Source organism: Acipenser ruthenus, chromosome 11, assembly GCF_902713425.1.
Source record: "Acipenser ruthenus chromosome 11, fAciRut3.2 maternal haplotype, whole genome shotgun sequence".
NCBI lineage: Eukaryota > Metazoa > Chordata > Actinopteri > Acipenseriformes > Acipenseridae > Acipenser > Acipenser ruthenus.
This window is the reverse complement of record NC_081199.1, coordinates 24,272,710-24,288,759: the sequence shown is the minus strand read 5'-3', so window position 1 is coordinate 24,288,759 and position 16,050 is coordinate 24,272,710. Positions and strand designations below refer to the sequence as shown.

General features: G+C 39.4%; 1 protein-coding gene across 3 annotated transcripts in view; it reads left to right on the top strand.

Annotated features, from left to right (window-relative positions):
- LOC117426641 (anion exchange protein 3-like) overlaps positions 1-16,050 on the top strand; it is an 80,545-nt gene that overhangs the window by 39,305 nt on the left and 25,190 nt on the right. For 2 of the 3 annotated variants that reach the window (XM_034044452.3, XM_059033476.1), the window contains exons 5-8: positions 980-1,134; positions 1,791-2,014; positions 12,172-12,314; positions 13,200-13,380. In XM_034044452.3, coding sequence (XP_033900343.3) covers positions 980-1,134; positions 1,791-2,014; positions 12,172-12,314; positions 13,200-13,380 — 703 coding nt within the window. Of the gene's footprint in view, positions 1-979; positions 1,135-1,790; positions 2,015-7,848; positions 8,723-12,171; positions 12,315-13,199; positions 13,381-16,050 lie in introns of those variants that run through there. The other variant, XM_059033477.1, reaches the window with a different exon arrangement.

The following is a 16,050-nucleotide window of genomic DNA, read 5'->3' as shown; positions in this document are numbered from 1 at the left end:
TAGTAGCAGCATTTCAATTTCAAATGAAGGTAACATGATTCAGGAGTGTCAATAAAGGGATTGTGGTGTAAATGATCCTTCCAGTAATTAAGCATGCAGCAGTATAATAAGCACTGATGTAGGTGGGACTAATTTGGAATTAAGGTGTAATTTGTTAATGGTCCCCTTTTAGGGGCTCCCGAGTGGCGCATCCAGTAAAGGCGCTCCTCGCAGGATGTGCCCTATAGCCTGGAGATCGCAGGTTCGAATCCAGGCTATGTCACAGCTGACCGTGACCGAGAGTTCCTAGGGGGTGGTGCACAATTGGCTGAGCGCTGCCCGGGTAGGGAGGGCTTAGGTCGGCAGGGGAATCCACGGCTCACCGCGCATCAGCGACCCCTGTGGCCGATAGGGCGCCTGTGGCTCTGCAGCGGAGCCGCCAGATCTGTGTTGTCCTCCGGCACTATAGGTCTGGTAGCATTGCTGTGGATCTGCAGTGCGAAAAATGACGGCTTGGAAGGAGCACGTTTCGGAGGACGCGTGTTTCAGCCTCCGTTTCCTGAGTCGGCGGGGGGGTTGCGAGCGGTGAGCCGGGGATACAGATAATAATTGGGCATGCTAAATTGGGGTGAAAACCGGGGTAAAAATAATTGGTGACGACAAAATTAAAAAAAATAAAAATAAATAAATGGTCCCCTTTTAAAAGTTTACCACAGTAAATGTGCAGTTTTACCATGCTTTTCCCCTGCATTTAACATAGTTTACCCTGGTTTGCCATGTTTTTTAATATGCTTTATCAGACAACTCTGGGCTTTTCAATGCTTACCTATGCTTTACCATGCTTTCACTGTGTTTTATTACACTTTGCCAGGCTTTTACTATGGTAAACATTTATAAAGGTCTAGCGAGTGGACTTATCACACAGACAGTATAACAGTTACAAGACAATGAGAGTCCCCAATACTAGCTTGTTACTGAATGTTTATTTTGTGGCCCACAGTTCAGCATTGGGGTGGAAGAAGACCACACCCAGCCTTTGCCCTTCCAGAACTTCCACGTGGAGAATGAGTGCACCCCCAGCCCCGAGTCTCCCCCCTCCACCAGCGCCCCTGTCATGAAGCTGGACCCCTTGGGGTGGGGCGAGACTTTGAGCCGGTGAGTTTACAATTCATCCCTCCTCGGGTAGCGTTTCTAATTTCTCCAGTCTTTCTGGCAAGGCTTGATAGTGCAACAGTGAATGAATGATACACCAATAATTGTCTGCACTGTATGTACTTTAGGCCTAGCAAAGCCCATCAGCACAGCTGAGGCTTGTTTACGCACTACATATAATATAACCCATACACAGACACTCACTGTCCTATAACTTTACTGTGTGCTGCTTGACTTTTAATATAGAAATTACAGATATTGGTTTTGTTATTTAAGCAACATGCTTCATCAAAAAATAATCATTGTTCTGATTGCATCATTGTATTCTGTGACAGTACCAAAATGTATTGTTGGCTTGCTAAGCCACAGTATGGTTATAGGCCAAGCCAAAATAAATTGTTTTGAAGGTGACGTTAATTCTAAACAGAACACATAATTGCGGATTGTGCAGTTCACAAGTCAAGTGCACTTAAAAACAACATAATTTCATGTCCATTTTCACCTACTAATGACCATTGAGTTGACTATTAGATCAATGTACAGTAGTTACAAAAAGTAACATTTTGTTCTGAGGGTGAAGCACTGTCGTTTTAATATAACATAGTTCCTTTTGACTGACTGCCTTATCACCCCCTCCCCTCCCCTCCCCTTCCCTTAAGGTTCTCACAGCTTCCCCAGGACACTCTGGACTTGCCCTCGAGGGGGTGGTTTAAGAGGAAACCCCTTCACAGACTGACCGGGGGCCAGAGAGCCAGCTATGACCTGCGTGAGAGGATCTGCATCGGAAGCATGACCACCATGGAGACAGCCATTTATCAGAAAGTGCCCACAGACGAGGCCGAAGCACAGATGCTGGCCAGTGCAGATCTGGATGGCATGAAAAGTAAGGCTGACGTGAGAATGTGCTTTTATCAGTGCTGTCAATTCTGAAGCTGAACAAAATAATACATCACTTGTGAGAATCAAGCAGCAATCATCGTTTTATCAAATTCTAGTACAGATGTCTTCCTGATGTCATCGGTTTGTCACAATCTTGCACCGTTGCCATCCCATGTATATAACACGTGACACAATTCTAAAGTTATAAACATAATTATGGTTTAATAGTAGTTCCTGAGTACAGTCTTTGTTTCTGTGATTAATACTGCAATAGATGACATCTCATAACAACAAGAGACATCCTTTATGTTTTATAAAATTCCTTTATAATTTAAAATGCAGTTTTGTCAAATCTACTAGACTAGGGTGTTAATGTAGTTCTACTCAGATCCTACGTGTATAAAGTGACTCAAGCTATTGAAATAGTTCCTTAAATCTTACCTGTTGTACACTGCCATATTCTATAATAGTTTAACCTCGTGTGCCCTGTAAGATTCAGCAGCATAGTACCTGACATTGCTGATTCGTTTTATCAGGTGATAGTTCCTATAGTTCATATATTTCTTAGTTTGGGCCTGTTGTACTTTTAGTGTTGCCATTTTGTTTTTGTATCTGTTCTCGAAAGTGTTGTATTTGCTGTCACTCGGGTTTGAATTTATTCTTTTGTTTTAAGGGAATTCTGGAGTGCTTTTACTTAAACAGTTACTACAGGGCCATCAAATGTACAAGGAGATAACTGTCTTCCCAGACGAGGTTATACCAGCAAGGGAGACTGTTGTCAAGTTTTTTGGTCTTCTTTAGTCATTTTGTAAATAAAAAAGTCAATTAAGTGCTATGCTTTGTTATGCTGTCAATGGACTATATAGGACATTTGTTTATCCAAACTGTACCATGTTGTTTTATCACAGGATTTGGAATCCCAATGAAAGTGAATGGCAGAGATATTTCACTTGTCAAATAATGCCTGCCAACAGTATGGTTTTGGATGCTGTTATGCTCTGACAAAGCACAAAAATGCAGCAACATAATTGGCTTAAATGTACTCAGCATGACATAATACTGTATACTGTACTGCAGCTGTGGTTTAACATAACTGGAGCTACATAAGGGTATAATGATACTGGGTATACAGCACCAAATGAGCACTTGGAATTGACAAGTATAGTACCAGCATTTGTATTAGGAACAGCTTTAAAATGCCCTTTTCATAGTATTACCATACAGCCTCTACTAGTTACAGGTTTTAAAATCAATTCCCTGACACTTTCATCGTTATGCAGTTGAGCTTTTAATATTTGAAACTGTGGCGTAGCTGAATTACACAGAAACAATCTGAAAATACGCTCTGTCTAGCACTTGCCCAACACAACAATCTGAAAATATGCTCTGTCCAGCACTTGCAACACAGATATTCAAAGTTAAAACCTTCATTAATAGACCTTCAAACTATACTTGTTTGGGATTTCAGAGACAAGAAATTGATTTTTTCTCTACTGTCACGGCCATTTGTGACAAATAAGTTTAGTGAAATGAAAGCTGGCATTTAGATTTATGGAAAATATCCATAAATAGTTCTGACGTTGTGGCCTGCCAATCAGTATCAACCAAGAGGAAAATAGATGTCCCTATTTGTTAATTCCTTTCTGTACACAAGCATGGTGAATTTGATTTGGCAGTCTCTTAACACAATCACACAGGACAGTTCAAGGATCTCTTGCAGAACTAAGCCACTATCTGTGACACTGTACTGCAAATATTAATTCTTAAAGCTGTACTGCATTCCAATCTGTTAAGGGTATTAACAGCTTAGAGTTCAAACTTAGCCAATTTTACCTAAATGTTTAACTGCTGTGAAAAATATGCAGGCTAAATATAGGACCCCGATTAGCACTAACATTAATTAGTCCAGATTGGTTATAGTTGGGGTCTGTGAAACCAGCCATTTCTATAGTGGTAAGTGTACACTTTATTAAGTGAAAAGTGCCACTTGATTTCAATATTTCTTCACTGTCTCTTACATATACAATTAAATGCTGTTCACATACAATTCTTATGCATAGATTATTATTATTTATTTCTTAGCAGACGCCCTTATCTAGGGCGACTTACAATTGTTACAAGATATCACATTATTTTTACATACAATTACATTATTTTTTTACACATTATTTTTACATACAATTACCTATTTATACAGTGGGTTTTTACTGGAGCAATTTAGGTAAAGTACCTTGCTCAAGGTGTCCCCCACCTGGGATTGAACCCACGACCCTTTGGTCAAGAGTCCAGAGCCCTAACCACTACTCCACACTGTGATACATGTCATTTAAAGTTAAAGTGTAACTGTTTAAACATGTTTGATGCTAAAGTTTAAACTAGTAAATTAAACAGAAACAAACATTCTGCTATTATTACAATAATATTTGATGTTTAATAAGTTTCTTTTAGTGTTACAGCATTCTACCATTGGTGGTGCACTAGTACTACCATTCATTTGTGCCTGTTTACTACCTATTTGGCTATTGGCACTTCACTTTGTCAGAAAAAAATATGTTTGTTTTCATTTCAGTTCACTTCACTTCAAATCAATTTGCTTACCTCTTATTAGCATTTTCAGGAGTATCACTGGTCCAGGTAATCTTGTGTTGCAGATATGTGAGAGATTATTATTATTTGTTTATTTAGCAGAATCCTTTATCCAAGGCGACTTACAGAGACTAGGGTGTGTGAACTATGCATCAGCTGCAGAGTCACTTACAACTACGTCTCACCCAAAAGACAGAGCACAAGGAGGTTAGGTGACTTGCTTAGGGTCACACAAAGTCAGTGGTTGAGGTGGGATTTGAACCGGGGATCTCCTGGTTACAAGCCCTTTTCTTTTACCACTGGACCACAGAGCCTCCTTACTGCCATCCGTTGATGGGATCATAGAAAGAAGAATAGCATGCTATACTGTACTTTATATAACAAGTTAGTAGGAATATCATACTAAATCATACATTTTTACATGCATCTTAAAAACCTACTATAAATCGGTCATTTGAATATGCTTTATCACAATAGTAATGCCTCATTTGATTGCATATTACTGTGACTTAAAGACCACTTATCCAATTTTCATGGTCATCACCTTTTTTGTCATATTGCTGTCATTTTTTTATTTTTATTTTAAATGTACCATCTTGGCAGTGGATGTACTGTATGTTACTGACATACTGTCCATACTGCATCTTATAAATCAATATTAATAATATCGCATAACCCTTGAATCTGACAAGTTGTGGCCATGAACTTGACTTGTTACTATTTGTATGTGTGCATATGGCCTATACACACAGTGCAGATTTATTGGTACAAAGTGTTAATTCCAAGCATTGTAGATTTTCTGTTTACTCCTCACAAATTACACTAGTTTCTTATTTATTCTAGTTTCTTATTCATTTTTTAATAAAGGTGTTGTAATTATAGGTGGCAGTTTCTGAATGAAGCCAGCCTTTTTTGTGGTTGTTCAGTACTTTAAATGAAGTCTGTGAAGGAGCGCTTCAATTTAATAAAAATGAGTGTTTCTGAGGTTTAATCAGAATGAGAACTACCTGAAAAGAGCTCACAAAGATAATTAAGTGATTTAATTCAGAAACTGGATTCATATTCAATGTGGGTCATCGTGCATCACCCCGATTCAAGGAGCACTTTAATGAAAATCTAAAAATTCATTGACCAACTGATCCTGACTGGCTCTGGTTTAACTGAGGTGATTGAAACCCAATAGCATTGTATCCAGGTGTAATTAACAACTGTGCACTGATTGATTTTCTTTACCACAATCCCGGCCTGCGGCTTTTTCTGCTTTTATTGCGTTGTAGGCATCGAGCGCCCCACTGAGCTGAATTAGAAACTTTTGCTGGAACTGGGAATTGGATTTTTGTTGCCAATTGAGCTTTCTAATTCTATACTGCTATCCTTAGTTTTGGAAGGCTTTTTTCACTGAGCGTGTTGCACTACTTAATTTTGAGAGATATTGTATGAGAACATAATTGGTCTTTATGTTCAGAGAAAAGACTGGGGCAGATAGTTAGATTGTAGTTCAACAAATTGATGTTTAACCCTTTAATGGTCTGTTGTTCGCTGCCCGCTTGCATGTTATCATCATTTCTGAAAAATCTGCAAACATAATTACCAAGATTATTGATTCCAGGCATGGACATATAACTCCCATTTCATACTGTAGCAGTTTGATCCATTCCTGATTTTACTATGAGTTTAATAAGACACAGCAGAGTCTATACCTCTATACTGGGGCTAATCAAGCTCGTAGTAAAACCTGGAATGGGTGAAACTGCAATGAAATATAATGCATTATTTTCACCCCTGGATTCTTTTTTTTTGATCTGCATAATGTTCTTGTTTAGAAACATGTCTGATTGTTAATGAGTCAAAGCAACAAGAGCAGCATTCCCATGTTTATTTTAGACATTTACTGTTTGGAATTCCTAGACCACTCAGCAGTGTCTTCTGGTTCAAAGCATGTTACTGTCTGAAAGCATGTCAGTCAATATGGTTAAGAAAGTTTACAAATGAGAGGAGGCCATTTTACCCATGTTGCTCGTTTGGTTGTTAGTAGCTTATTAATCCCAGAATCTCATCACGTAGCTTCTTGAAGGATCCCAGGGTGTCAGCTTCAACAACATTACTGGGGAGTTGGTTCCAGACCCTCACAATTCTCTGTGTAAAAAAGTGCCCCCTATTTTCTGTTCTGAATGCCCCTTTATCTAATCTCCATTTATGACCCCTGTTCCTTGTTTCTTGTTTCAGTTCAAAAAATTCCCCTGGGTCGACATTGTCTATACCTTTTAGGATTATGAATGTTTGAATCTTATCGCTGCGTAGTCTTCTTTGTTCAAAACTGAATAGATTCAATTCTTTTAGCCTGTCTGCATACGACATATCTTTTAAACCCAGGATAATTCTGGTCGCTCTTCTTTGCACTCTTTCTAGAGCAGCAATATCCTTTTTGTAACGAGGTGACCAGAACTGAACACAATATTCTAGGTGAGGTCTTACTAATGCAATGTAAAGTTTTAACATTACTTCCTGTGATTTAAATTCAACACTTCACAATATATCAGAGCATCTTGTTGGCTTTTTTTTATAGCTTCCCCACATTGTCTAGATGAAGACATTTCTGAGTCAACATAAACTCTGAGGTCTTTTTCATAGATTCCTTCTTCAATTTCAGTATCTCCCATATGAATGACAAGAAAGGTTAATGACAAGAAAGAAGCTTTTGAAGGGATGGGGACAATTTCACCCTCTCAGTGAAGTGCAACACTAAGCATGACTTGCAAACATAGATAACTTTAACTTAATGTAGTACCAATATGTTTTTAAAAATTCAAAATATTATGTTTGGTACAAGACATAATGCAAAGGTTTGCCCAAGAACTGCTGTTCCATGGGTCAAATAAATACCCCACTCTGGTGTGCGAACCAGATAAACCCAAAGCTATTACAGTATCTTCACCCCTGTATCTTTTCCAGGCACATATTATTTAATCCCTGTGATATGCTGTGTGTGCCCTGTGGAGAGACAGAGTCACTTTCTTCTCAGAATTCACCATGGTTTGTGTAGATAAAGCATCTGCCAAAGACCTGAAATTAAGAAATAAATTAAAGTAATTAAAACAATAAATACATAAAAGTAACAGGAATGGTGGTCAGCCTGGTAGTTGGTACACTGGACTGAGGGGTGACGTCATGGAAAGACATGATCGGCCCCAGGATATAAAGCCACCAACATGCAAATAGATCAATGGAACAAAAAACAAATAGATCACTTTCTGCAAGCTCTCCTCCTAATGTTGGTCTCTGTGCTGATTTGAAAGCAGCTTTGGTTAGAAACCAACTGCCTTCTGTTTTATAGAAAGGAGCTGTTGGTGCATTCACTTTGTGACCGCTATCTTATCTACAAAGAAAGCTTGTTGTTCATATGACTTCAGTCTTCATGTTATTATACACACAGACTTCTCTTTCAACTCTTACTGACGTTACACTTTGCGATTAACATTTAAGTGGATGGCATCTCTTGCAAGGAACGGTTTTTGCAGAAAATTTCAAGCCAGCCAGCTTCATTTCAGTTGACCAAGGACCAAGGACAGCAGAGAGTTTATCATACAAGACACAATTCAATTAGAGCATACAGCAAGAGCTAAATTGGACTGGGATTACATTTAAAAACAAAAGCCTTGGGCATCAGACAGCCAAGGGAGCAATCAAGGAAGAGATTTTCTTCACACGTACAGAGTTGAACAGGGTTTTGTTTAACTTGTGAATTCCAGTATTCTGAATGCTGCAGAAGTTACCTCCTGAAGAATCATTCATGGGGTTTCAAGGTTCGTTTGTTGTTTGCTGACATCGGCTTCCTATAATTCAAAAGAGGGCTTTGTAAAAGAAGCTTGAATGCTGGATGGTCCCGACACCCCCTTGGAAACTGGCGTTGTGGAGGTCCAGGAGGAGAAGATGATGGTCATTGAGGAGGAGCAGGAGACCCTTGCGGAAGGGTGCAGGGGAAAGGGGGAAGGGGAGGGAAAGGAGGAGACAGGCTGCTTCAGGGTGGACGGCTACGAGGATTTAGAAGAATTTGTCCTCGATTTTGAAGACTATGACCTTTTGGAATCTATCCGGACACACCTGGGCGGATGCGATACTCCACCACGTAAGTACGGTAGGATTTAGAAGAGGGTTTGTATGCAGAACTGGCAATCTACAATACATATTTAATTTAGGCACTTTTCTTTATGTATCATGGGTCTGTACTGAACATTCTGTTTCTGAGTTTAAGGGCCATATTTATCAATTAATTTTAGAACACAGGGAGTTACATGAAGCTTCTCATTTCTTTGTTACTAGTATTGTAAAACTAACAGCTGGATTTTTTTGACAGAGCAAATGGTGGGTGTTAAATCTGAGCCTCACTGTCCTATCAGGCCTGTCAAATGAATGTCAAGCTCAATGGAAGTTTGTATGTAGCCATTGCAGTCAGTGACATTTTACTGAATTTGAAGCTCTGTAAATCAATAGTGCTCCCTCGCTATAACGCGGGTCTCGGTGGACACACAATATGCGTTAGAACCGAAGAGCATTATAAACAAGGGGGGGCGGGGGGTTCCGTGGGACACATAGCAACACACATCTGACTAAAATACAAAATAACTCCCTCTCTATAATGCATATATAGTGAAGCAAAAATGTAACTCTCCGTGAATTAACCATGCATAAAGCACCATGTAATCAACGCTATATTTTTTACCAAAAAAAAGGTAACATTCCCACTAATGGATCATTTTAATTAGCAGTTTTTAAACTATAAATAGCCTCGCTAAATGGCGGTCAGGAGTTCAGTTCAAGTGACAGACAAGCAAACCAATTGCGAGAAGGAGAGCGGGTTGGGAGAGGGGAAGAGGGAATGGGCTCATCTCAGGTTCGGCTGCCGGAGCGGGGCTGAAGCAAACCTGAAGGGTCTCGTCTCCCAGAGAAAGCCGCAGCTCCTGTTGCTGCAAAAAAAGTAAATACATTAGGAAAGATAACCACATAATAGGCCTAATATTTATTTAGTTATAAAACAAATGCTGAATAAGATGTCTGTGTTTTAAAGTGCCAGCGCAGCTTTTCTTCAGTTCTTCAGCAGTGTGGAGCAGTGGTTAGGGCTCTGGACTCTTGACCGGAGGGTTGTGGGTTCAATCCCCAGTGGGGGACACTGCTGTTGTACCCTTGAGCAAGGTACTTTACCTAGATTGCTCCAGTAAAAACCCAACTGTATAAATGGGTAATTGTATGTAAAAATAATGTGATATTTGTATAATGTGAAATAATGTATAATGTGAAATAATGTATAATGTGATATCTTGTAACAATTGTAAGTCGCCCTGGATAAGGGCGTCTGCTAAGAAATAAATAATAATAATAATCAAGAGGGAGAGACAGAAACGGAAGTTAGACTGAGAAGTTGTTTACAGTTTGAACAACACCGGTACTGTATTTACTGTAGAAATATTGCATGAATCACTAGTATAGGGAATTAGGGGACCTGCTGTAGAAAAGTTATATCCGAGGAGCGGTATAACAGAGAGCCTTGGGTGCGTATTCTAGATAGTAAAGATTTGAGATAGTACCATTATATATTCAGGTATTGCAAGATATTTATTAAACAAGGTCCAAGTTGAGTGAAAAGATTAACAACTATCCCGGCCCAGAGTATTTATTAACCTCTCCCAATACTTGTTGGAGGACAGTGTAATTATTTACAATGTTAATCATGTCCAAAGCTGTGACACATAGGAGGTTCTGACAGTTCTCTGTAATGTAATGTTCACCCTTTACAGATAGCGCTGACATTGCCTATTGATTGTGAAACGCACTGTCCCATTGATTATGTGAAAGACCACAGGGTGTGGATAATTAGTGTCAGAACTGTTCCATGCCCTGGTGCAGTAGCAATCGAACGGTCCCTAAATGAAATTTTGTCCCTATGTAGCCCTGGGTTTCCCTGTTTGATCAGATTCATAACTTTATTTTCCACTTATATTGTATTACAAGTAACTTAAAATATTGAACAAGTTCAGAAAAATAAACCAACTTGAAATATGTTATACACTCAACACAAACAGCACTACTCTCTGACAACGCACGATAGGAAAAGTAAAATATTGTATATAAGAGCCAGCATAAACTAAGTTATTGTAATACAGTACAGTTAAACATAAAAGTTAAACAGGTGTGTACAGTCTTACTTTAGATCTTGTGATTACAACGGAGCAATTTATTTTTTGATGGAAGTATACACAGTATTCAGCCGATTGAGCTGATAAACAACTAAAAAACCGTCATAAGACTGACAACCATTTGCCTCCATGAAGGTGCATAGTGTGCTGAGGCATGAGAGTTTTTACAGATTTTACCATTTTCTGGGTCTTTCTTGCTGGCTTTTCCCTCTGTCATGTCGTTGCTATGCGTACGTCACTGCTATTTCTGAAACACTCGAACATTCTTTTTCTTCTTTTTTTTTTTACACACTGGAACGTTGTTTGCATTATGTAATTATCCAAATTTAAATGCAATGTACAATGTACTATGGGACCGTGCAACTTTATGCAATTAAGCGAATTATGCATTTAGTCGATATGCATTTAACCGTAACATACAATCATAGAAAATGATGCGCTAAAAAACAGGACCAGCTGCATTCTGTGCAATTAAGCAGTGTATGCAATTATCCAGTATGCAAATAAGTGGAGTCAATTGTATATATATATATATATATTAGGTGGCAGTGTGGTCCAGTGGTTAAAGTCCAGAACTTGTAATCAGAAGGTCACTGGTTCAAATCCCACCTCTGCCACTGACTGACTCACTGTGTGATCCTGAGCAAGTCACTTAACCTCCTTGTGCTCCATCCTGCAGATGAGGTGTTTAATCAATGTCCTATTATAAGTGACTCCATATAATGCACAGTTCACAGCCTATCTCTGTAAGACTAAAACAGCTGTTAGTAGGTACTGTTCATAATACTTTTCAGGCTTCACCATCGGGTGGGTGCTGTGTACTGATAATTCTAAACAGACAGGCCACTGAGTTGCAACTCACTAGGCAACTGAACTTTAAGTAATTTGTGGTCCATTATTGCCCAGTAATACATGGAGCTAGCCATTTGACCAATGGAGTACCAAAGTTCTGAGGAATATGATTATTCCACGCTGGGGATATTATTATTTGTTTATTTAGCAGAAGCCTTTATCCAAGGCGACTTACAGAGACTAGGGTGTGTGAACTATGCATCAGCTGCAGAGTCACTTACAACTACGTCTCACCCGAAAGACGGAGCACAAGGAGGTTAAGTGACTTGCTCAGGGTCACACAATGAGTCAGTGGCTGAGGTGGGATTTGTACCGGGGACCTCCTGGTCACAAGCCCTTTTCTTTAACCACTGGACCACACAGCCTCCTATATACGTAGTGGGATCTGTTCATAAGTTTATATGTCACACAAAGTTTTGCAAATGTATAGAGCATATTGTTTTTCATGCTACCATTGGGTCGATGACGAGGGACTTCTGTCTCTCTTGTACTAACCATTCTGTTAGTAAAACAGGTCTGTGTCTCTTTCCAGGTCATAGGTTTGAGGACAACCCCGGGGTGCGGCGGCACTTGGTGAAGAAGCCGTCCCGCAGCCAATTGACCCGAGCCAACCAAAAAACCTCGCCGCCCCCCTCTGCCCTCAAGAAGAAGAAGACAGACAGGAAACCCCATGAGGTGCGCTGGGAAAAGGATAGTTTCAGACAGCAGTTTGTCAGTTATTCAGATTCGGTTCTTCAAGTACTTTTTTAGCTCCTGCTCAGTCAGATTTTCTGACATTATTTTTACTTTGACTTTATTCTGCCATTCTGATTCACTTCCTGTGCAGCACGAATTAAGGACCCTACTTCATCCTGTAGACAATCTTAAATGAAGAGGTCGAGGGGTCCTAATTCTTGCTACACAGGAAACTAATTTATGGTGTTGTGGCAAAAGCCTGAGTCGAGAGGTATAAATTTAAAATATCTTGTCCTTGATTTGATTATATGAAGTCCAAAATAATTGGGATATTTCATTAAAAATGGATTGACTGATTGTCTTGTACAAAAGAGCAGATAGAACCAACAGTTTCTGTTTTTGAGGAAATTTCTTCAGGCATTTCTACAGCAGCAATGAATTTAGCTAAACGATGGAAACAAACTGGTAAGACAACAATACAGGCATCCACCCTTAATACAATCACTTAAGTATAATAGTTATGGTGAGATATTACCACATCCTTAAAGCTGTTAAAACAATGCATTTATTCTGAATATTTCCGATGGTATGTTTAGGCACAAAACTCCACTATGATTCCAAGTACATTCTCTTAAATTGTTTTGAACAAAATCAGAATCAACAAAATCACTCATCTAATCCTATATGTGATTAAATGAGATACAAGTAACTGGGTTCAAGACACTTAAGAAAAAAACAACATATTATGACGAAGCATGTTTTCTTACACTTTCACACAAAGTTGCTCCTGGTAGCACATTTTCACGGGGTAAGCATTTGTTATGTTACTGTACAGTGAAAGCATGTCTCTCTAAGCCTAACTGAGCCATGTTGCATCTCTCCTAGGTGTTTGTGGAGCTGAACGAGCTGATCGTGGATAAGAACCAGGACATGCGCTGGAAGGAGACAGCGCGCTGGATCAAGTTTGAGGAGAATGTGGAAGAGGAGACTGATCGCTGGGGCAAACCCCACGTAGCCTCCCTCACCTTTCGGAGTCTGCTGGAGCTCCGGAGAACCATCACACATGGTGAGTGAGTCGTGAGACTGAATGAGAGTTTCGTCTGCTAGGCACAAAAGGCACACAACTTTAAGAACGGCTGTTTTCAGGAATGTTTAAGGATTGTTTTTTGAAGAGTGTTTATAAATGTTGTCTACCGGAAAAACAGAGCTTTTGAAAAATGAGAATAAAGTGATAAACCTTCTCTAAACAGTTGAAAAAGGGTTACTGAACTGGATTTAATTAGAACATAAGAACATAAGAAAGTTTACAAACGAGAGGAGGCCATTCGGCCCATCTTGCTCGTTTGGTTGTTAGTAGCTTATTGATCCCAGAATCTTATCAAGCAGCTTCTTGAAGGATCCCAGGGTGTCAGCTTCAACAACATTACTGGGGAGCTGGTTCCAGACCCTCCCAATTAATCCAAATGGACTTTTAAAAAACTGTCCTTAAAACAGTCTTTACTGTTATGACTGTGAAGCAGAAATAGGCCATGACAGCCATCAGCACATTCTCCTAAAGTAATATGATCTGATTTTTTTTCACATATACATATGGCTCTCAAAAGTATTCAACCCCCTTGGACTTTTCCACATTTTATTGTGTTACAACATGGAATCAAAATGGATTGAATTAGGAGTTTTTTGCCACTGATCAACACAAAAAGTCCATAATGTCAAAGTGAAAAATAAAATCTACAAATTGTTCTAAATTAATTACAAATATAAAACAGAAAATAATTGATTGCATAAGTATTCACCCCCTTTGCTATGGTACACCTAAATAAGCTCTGGTGCAACCAATTGTCTTTAGAAGTCACATAATTAGTTGAATGGAGTCCACCTGTGTGCAATTAAGGTGTTTCACATGATTTCAGGTTAAATACACCTGTCTCTGGGAGGTCCCACAGTTGGTTAGTACATTTCCTAACAAAAACTACATAATGAAGACAAAGGAACATCCAAAGCAAATCCGGAATAACGTTCTTCAAAAGCACCAATCAGGGGTAGGATATAAGAACATTTCCAAGGCTTTGAATATCCCCCGGAGCACAGTAAAGTTCATTATTAAGAAATGGAGAGAATATGGCACAACTGCGACTCTGTCTAGAACAGGCCGTCCTCAAAAACTGAGTATCCGGAAGAGAAGGGCACTAGTCAGGGAGGCCACCAAGAGGCCCATGGCAACTCTAAAGGAGTTACAGTCTTCCACGGCTAAGCTGGGAGACTGTGCATACGGCAACAATACCCTGGGTGCTTCACAAAACTGGCCTTTATGGGAGAGTGGCAAAAAGAAAGCCATTATTGAAAATACTCACATCAGATCTCGGCTAGAGTTTGCCAGAAGGCATGTGGAAGACTCTGAGACCAAGTGGAAGAAGATTCTATGGTCTGATGAGACCAAAATAGAGCTTTCTGGCCTCAACGCTAAGCACTATGTTTGGCGCAAGCCTAACACCGCACATCATCCTGAGAACACCATCCCTACCGTGAAGCATGGTGGTGGCAGCATCATGCTATGGGGATGCTTCTCTGCGTCAGGGCCGGGAAAGCTTGTGAAGATAGAGGGCAAAATGGATGCAGCAAAGTACAGAGAAATCCTGGAAGAAAGTCTGCAAGAGACCTGGGACTTGGGAGAAGATTCATCTTCCAGCAGGACAATGACCCCAAACATACAGCCAAAGCCACACTGGAGTGGCTTAAAAACATAAAGGTCAATGTCCTGGAGTGGCCCAGTCAAAGCCCAGACCTCAATCCAATTGAGAATATGTGGAAAGAGTTGAAAATTGCTATTCACCAAAGGTCCCCATCCAACTTGACGGAGCTTGAGCAATTTTGCAAAGAAGAATGGGCATAAATTGCAGTGTCCAGATGTGCAAAGCTGGTAGAGACTTATCCAAATAGACTCATAGCTGTAATTGCTGCCAAAGGTGCCTCTACCAAATATTGACTCAAGGGGGTGAATACTTATGCTATCAATTATTTTATGTTTTGTATTTGTAATTAATTTAGAACAATTTGTAGATTTTATTTTTCACTTTGAAATTATGGCCTTTTTTGTGTTGATCTGTGGCAAAAACTCCTAATTAAATCCATTTTGATTCCATGTTGTAACACAATAAAATGTGGAAAAGTCCAAGGGGGGGGGGGGGAATACTTTTGAGAGCCACTGTATTATAATAAACCTATTATTAATTGAATAAAAGAACTTTGTGTATTTTCTTAAGAAACATCGGAACTCACTTTTTAATCAACATCAAAAGCAGTTATTTGTATTTTATATTTTCATTCATTTATTTTCGTCTTATGAAATATGCAGTACTGTATGTGAAATGTGCTTTTTTATTCTTAATATTTCAGCTTTAGAGAGACACTATCTGAGGCAGGAAGTAGGGTCATGGAGAGCATGTGTGTTTCTAGAGAAGAGAATCAGAGTGTTAAGGAAGCTAGGCTTTTCCAAAGCTTGAGACAGACACCTCACCTTCCTTCAAAGTCATGCTGGGCCAGGAGACCCTGAGTGTTTCATTTCAACTTGTTTATTACAAAGCTACAAAGGGAAGCGCTGCATGTCAAATTAGAAATACAAACTGACAACGTATCTGTTATCCAATGAGGAAGCAAATGGCAGTTTTATCTATTCTTTCTCAAAATGAAAATTATGATGCATAATTAGTTCAAATGTAAAGTTTGACTCTCAATC